The 4,914-nt window shown below is 49.0% G+C and overlaps 1 protein-coding gene across 1 annotated transcript; it reads left to right on the forward strand.

Moving 5' to 3' along the window:
* The first annotated feature begins 572 nt into the window (after positions 1 to 572).
* Positions 573 to 2,929, forward strand: LOC125541393 (laccase-4-like). The gene is made up of 4 exons (XM_048704818.1): positions 573 to 786; positions 864 to 1,389; positions 1,491 to 2,474; positions 2,563 to 2,929. The coding sequence occupies exons 1-4, from the start codon at positions 682 to 684 to the stop codon at positions 2,691 to 2,693; spliced, it is 1,746 nt and encodes a 581-aa protein (XP_048560775.1). The 5' UTR covers positions 573 to 681; the 3' UTR covers positions 2,694 to 2,929.
* Positions 2,930 to 4,914: the final 1,985 nt, after the last annotated feature.

Here is a 4,914-nt window from a genome sequence, read left to right on the forward strand (position 1 = left end):
AACACACGTCAAAGATAGAGAGAGATGCCAACGACCTTGTCGAATTGTCAAGTGATCATGCAAACGTGGGTACATGCACATAGTATACTGATACTGTATTCGTATTGGACTGTAGTAGGTGAAGGAAAGCTAGTGCTGCGAACTGAAGTTACCTTTAGCGATTCTGTGGGACTTGTTTCGGAGCTATGCTGGTTGCTTTGGCGACAGTGACCGGCTGAACTAATTTTCCATTGTGTTGTGCCTTTCTCCAGGAGCTAGCCAATCTTGCTGTACCATGCAAGTGATGTTTCGATGATTAAGCCGCAGGACCTAACTTTGACTGATGTTCTGCCATTTCTCCAGGAGCTAATCCAGAATACCTTGAATTGAACCAGAGGTGGTCGATGGTATTGGAATGCACTGGCTTTGGCTCCACTCCAAAGCTATAGCACTCCAGCTAGCTCAAGCTCCTGCCTTGATCGCTCATCCACCGAATCACCTAACGAAAATTGACCACGTAGAATACCTCAAAGAAATGGGACGGTGGTACACGCTTGCCGCTTCCTACATGTATATATAAACTCAAGTACTTGTTCGAACAAAAGCATTCCATCCTCACCCTGAGCCATACATCTGCTCCTCAAGAGCTCATCAAGATTGACAAGCTAGCTGATCATCAGGGCCTAACTGAAAAGCCTGGCCATGGCGATTTCCTCCCGTTTTCTGGCTCCTTGCTCTGTCCTCATGGCGACTCTGATGCTGCTCATCGTCCAGGCACAAAGCATCACTAGGCACTACGATTTCAATGTACGTATATATGCACGTACGTCCGCATTCATCTATGTCCTACATGCATTTTCTCACATGGATGGGGATCTGTGCAGGTGCAAATGGCGAACGTGACGAGGCTGTGCGCCAGCAAGAGCGTTGTGACGGTGAACGGGGAGTACCCCGGCCCGACGCTGGTGGCGAGGGAGGGCGACCGCGTGCTCGTCCGCGTCACCAACCGCGTAGCGCACAACATGACGCTGCACTGGCACGGCATCCGGCAGCTGCGGAGCGGCTGGGCCGACGGGCCGGCGTACGTTACGCAGTGCCCGATTCAGACGGGCCAGAGCTACGTCTACAACTTCACCGTCGCCGGGCAGCGCGGCACGCTGTGGTGGCACGCGCACATCTCCTGGCTACGCGCCACCGTATACGGCGCCATCGTCATCCTCCCCAAGCTCGGCGTGCCTTACCCGTTCGTTGCGCCGCACAAGGAAGTTCCTCTTCTCTTCGGCGAGTGGTGGAGGGCGGACACAGAGGCGGTGGTCAGCCAGGCGCTCCGGACGGGCGGCGCCCCAAACATCTCAGATGCTTTCACCATCAATGGCCTTCCTGGGCCGCTATACAACTGCTCCGCTAAAGGTACATTGCACTCACTCTATGCTTCCATGCATCTTTTATGTTACACCTTCGGTAATCGTCAAGGATTTATATACTTACCGTGCATCCATGGCATATTGCAGACACGTTCAAACTGAAGGTGAAACCTGGAAAAACATACATGTTGCGCCTCATCAACGCTGCTCTTAACGACGAGCTCTTCTTCTCCGTCGCCAACCACACGATCACCATCGTCGAGGTCGACGCAGTCTACGTCAAACCATTCACAGTCAAGACCCTGATAATCTCTCCGGGCCAGACCACCAACGTGCTCCTCACAGCCAAGCCGTTCTATCCCAAGGCTAACTTCTACATGTCCGCCGCGCCATACTCCGTCATCAGGCCTGGTACGTTCGACAGCACCACGGTCGCCGGCATACTCGAGTACCACAACCCTCGCTCCGCCTCCGAGTCAAGCTTCGACAAGGACCTGCCACTCTTCAGGCCGACTATGCCGAGGTTCAACGACACGGGCCTGGTCACCAACTTCACCTCCAAGCTCCGGAGCCTTGCCACACCGCAGTACCCGGCCGCCGTGCCACAGTCGGTGGACAAGCGGTTCTTCTTCACGGTCGGCTTGGGCACACGCCCTTGCCCCGTGAATGCGACGTGCCAGGGGCCTACCAACACCACGCAGTTTGCGGCGGCCATCAACAACATCTCCCTGGTGCTTCCTTCCACAGCGCTCCTACAGTCGCACTTCTCACAGGCGTGTCTCGGGGGTGGTCTATGGTCGAACTTCCGACCGCCCCTTCTCGCATTCTCGCAATTCAACTACACTGGGGTATCGCCGAACAACACGAACGTGGCCACCGGGACCAAGTTGCTCGTGCTGCCATTCAACGCCACGGTGGAGCTGGTGATGCAGGACACGAGCATCCTTGGCATCGAGAGCCACCCTCTGCACCTTCACGGCTTCAATTTCTTTGTCGTGGGGCAAGGCTTTGGCAACTACGACCCTGTGAATGACCCAACGAGGTTTAACCTCGTCGACCCCGTCGAGCGAAACACCGTTGGCGTGCCAGCTGGTGGATGGGTGGCCATACGTTTTCTCGCCGACAACCCAGGTAAAGCAGAGTTGTATATACTTACTATCTATTCATGAAACTGAATGCGTAGCCTGTGCTCATATTTGTGGTATGCATGTATCCGCAGGTGTATGGTTCATGCATTGCCATTTGGAGGTGCACACAACTTGGGGACTACGAATGGCATGGCTGGTGCAAGACGGGAGCCTACCGAACCAGAAGCTGCTCCCCCCGCCATCCGATCTTCCCAAATGCTAGTCGGAGAGGATCAAATTAAGTTGTTGATTTTTTTCCCTCATTTATCGGTGTGCTAACTTGCAATTGATTTCTCCTTCAGAAGGTTTTTGTGTATTTAGTCAGTGCGCTGGTCTTGTAATTTTCTTGTATCTTTAATATATTTTTATATAGTTTGTAGCGACAATGTTTTGACTCTTCTCGAATAAACAATGATGTCAACTGAATGTCCAAATCCTAGCATATGGCATATTGTATAAGTTCTTTCAAAGAACACTTTGGCATGATCATCAAGAAAGCAAAACCTAGCTTGAAGGAAGGAATGCAGAGCTGGCTAGATTACTTGTAGATTCTCTTCACCTTCCCATGTTCATTGTACAGTTGATGTAACACTATCCTTATTAATAAAAATCAGAGTTACAGTGGGGGTTTTCCCCACTGTGTTTGCTCAAAAAAAATTCCAAATCCTTAAAACGTTTTTGTTAGTATGTTCACGTTGATTTAAACTTCATTTGGTTGTCTTTTTTGAAATTACTCCATTTATTACTAGAAATAAGTGTTCTTTATTTTTTTTGGAACGAGACAAAAGACTTGTCTAAAAATAAATTGGTCCATTCCTAAATATAAGTCTTTCTAGAGATTTCAATATCGACTACATACGTGAATGTACATTCTAAAATATGTCTATATACATATGTATGTAATTTGTATTGAAATCTCTAAAAGGACTTATATTTAGGAAATGGAATGAGTATCTAAGGCTCATCTGGACGAGATGTTGTTATGTCACATCTAAGTGACATTATCACTTGCGTCGAAACTCACAGGCAATAGTCGGGCCGGTTGTCGCTTAGATGGTATGACACGGATTCATACCATGTTATGGGGTATTGGCAAATCGCCATATTGATACGTCGGACAGCTGCCCTATGTGTGTGGGTGGATGTGAAGATATTATGCATGCTCTCTTCACCTGCCCTAGGGCAGCCGAAGTCTGGAGATGTCTGCACCTTGACGGGTTCGTGGAGGAGGCGTGTGATACAGACAGGGCGGGTTCGGCAGCGCTAGACTATATTTTATGTGCTCCCCAGCGCCAAACGTTAATCCATGAGATCCCAGCTCAGTTACTAATCCTTGTGGGTATCTGGTACATATGGTGGGAGCGTAGACAGCATGTCCACGGGGAGGAAGTGCAGACTCCGGTCCAAGCCGCGCAGTCAATCGCGGCGCTGGCAGCAAACTACCTTAAGGCTACGAAGAAGAACGCGGTAGTAAGATCCTGCAGATGGAGGAAACCGCAAGAGGATTTTGTCAAGTTAAATGTAGACGCATCTTTTCATGCAGATGACCTCCAGGGAGCTGTAGGAGCTGTGCTACGGGACTGCAGAGGTGGTTTCATCGCATCTTCGAATGAGAGGCTGGAGCATGTTGTTGATGTAGAGACGGCGGAAGCACACGCACTACGGCATGGCATCTTACTAGCACAGCGGATGGGGATCACCAAGCTCATTGTGGAGTCCGACTGCCTTGAGGTGATCAACACCATGAACAATGGTGGTTTTACGGCATCGGGCTCCGCTGCGATCTATTCGGATTGTTTGGTCTTTATCATTGGGTATACTTCGGTGTCTTTTGTTCACTGCCCTAGGAAGACAAATTATGTCGCTCATGTTTTAGTTAGGTAAGCGGTGTCGGATCCACCTTCCATGTGGATCGAGGAGCCGCCGGCTTTCATTGTTAAGGGACTAGTGAATGATGTAACTTTGTTTTGATCTAATAAAAGTTTCCCGAAGTTTCAAAAAAAAAGTGACATTATCACTTGAAATTATGGTACCCTTGTGTGTTGTTTTGTTGCAGTTTTAAACTCTCTCTTTTTCTGCGGGCCCCTTCAGCCCACACCCCAAATCCTATTCGACGCCCTTAGCGCCAGTTATAGGACAATCTGCAAACCGGCGCACAACTCTCTCGCACGTGGACTCTGCCCATTAACATTTTTTCTTCACATCCACAAAACGCTAGGTTTTCGCGAGCGCGCCAGGTTTTCATGATCGCGGTTTGCATTTTTGATTTTAGGAAGCTTCTAGAGGCCTCCCCATCTCGGTTTCCTTTCTGTTTTTTATTTCTTTTGCTTTTATTTTTCTCTTTTCCCTTCTCCTTTTTATTTTTCCCTTCCCCCTTTTTTGTCTTCTTTTTCTTAAATCACAAAAGGTTATCAAATTCATGAACTTTTTATATATTCATGAAC

The sequence above is a fragment of the Triticum urartu genome, chromosome 2 (assembly GCF_003073215.2).
Source record: "Triticum urartu cultivar G1812 chromosome 2, Tu2.1, whole genome shotgun sequence".
NCBI lineage: Eukaryota > Viridiplantae > Streptophyta > Magnoliopsida > Poales > Poaceae > Triticum > Triticum urartu.

What these genes read in the sequence shown, in the direction of transcription:
- LOC125541393 (XM_048704818.1), top strand. Translation starts at nt 682, where the DNA reads ATGGCGATTTCCTCCCGTTTTCTGGCTCCTTGCTCTGTCCTCATGGCG. An exon ending in CTAGGCACTACGATTTCAAT is followed by an intron (nt 787 to 863) that starts GTACGTATATAT and finishes GGATCTGTGCAG; the next exon opens with GTGCAAATGGCGAACGTGAC. An exon ending in ATACAACTGCTCCGCTAAAG is followed by an intron (nt 1,390 to 1,490) that starts GTACATTGCACT and finishes GGCATATTGCAG; the next exon opens with ACACGTTCAAACTGAAGGTG.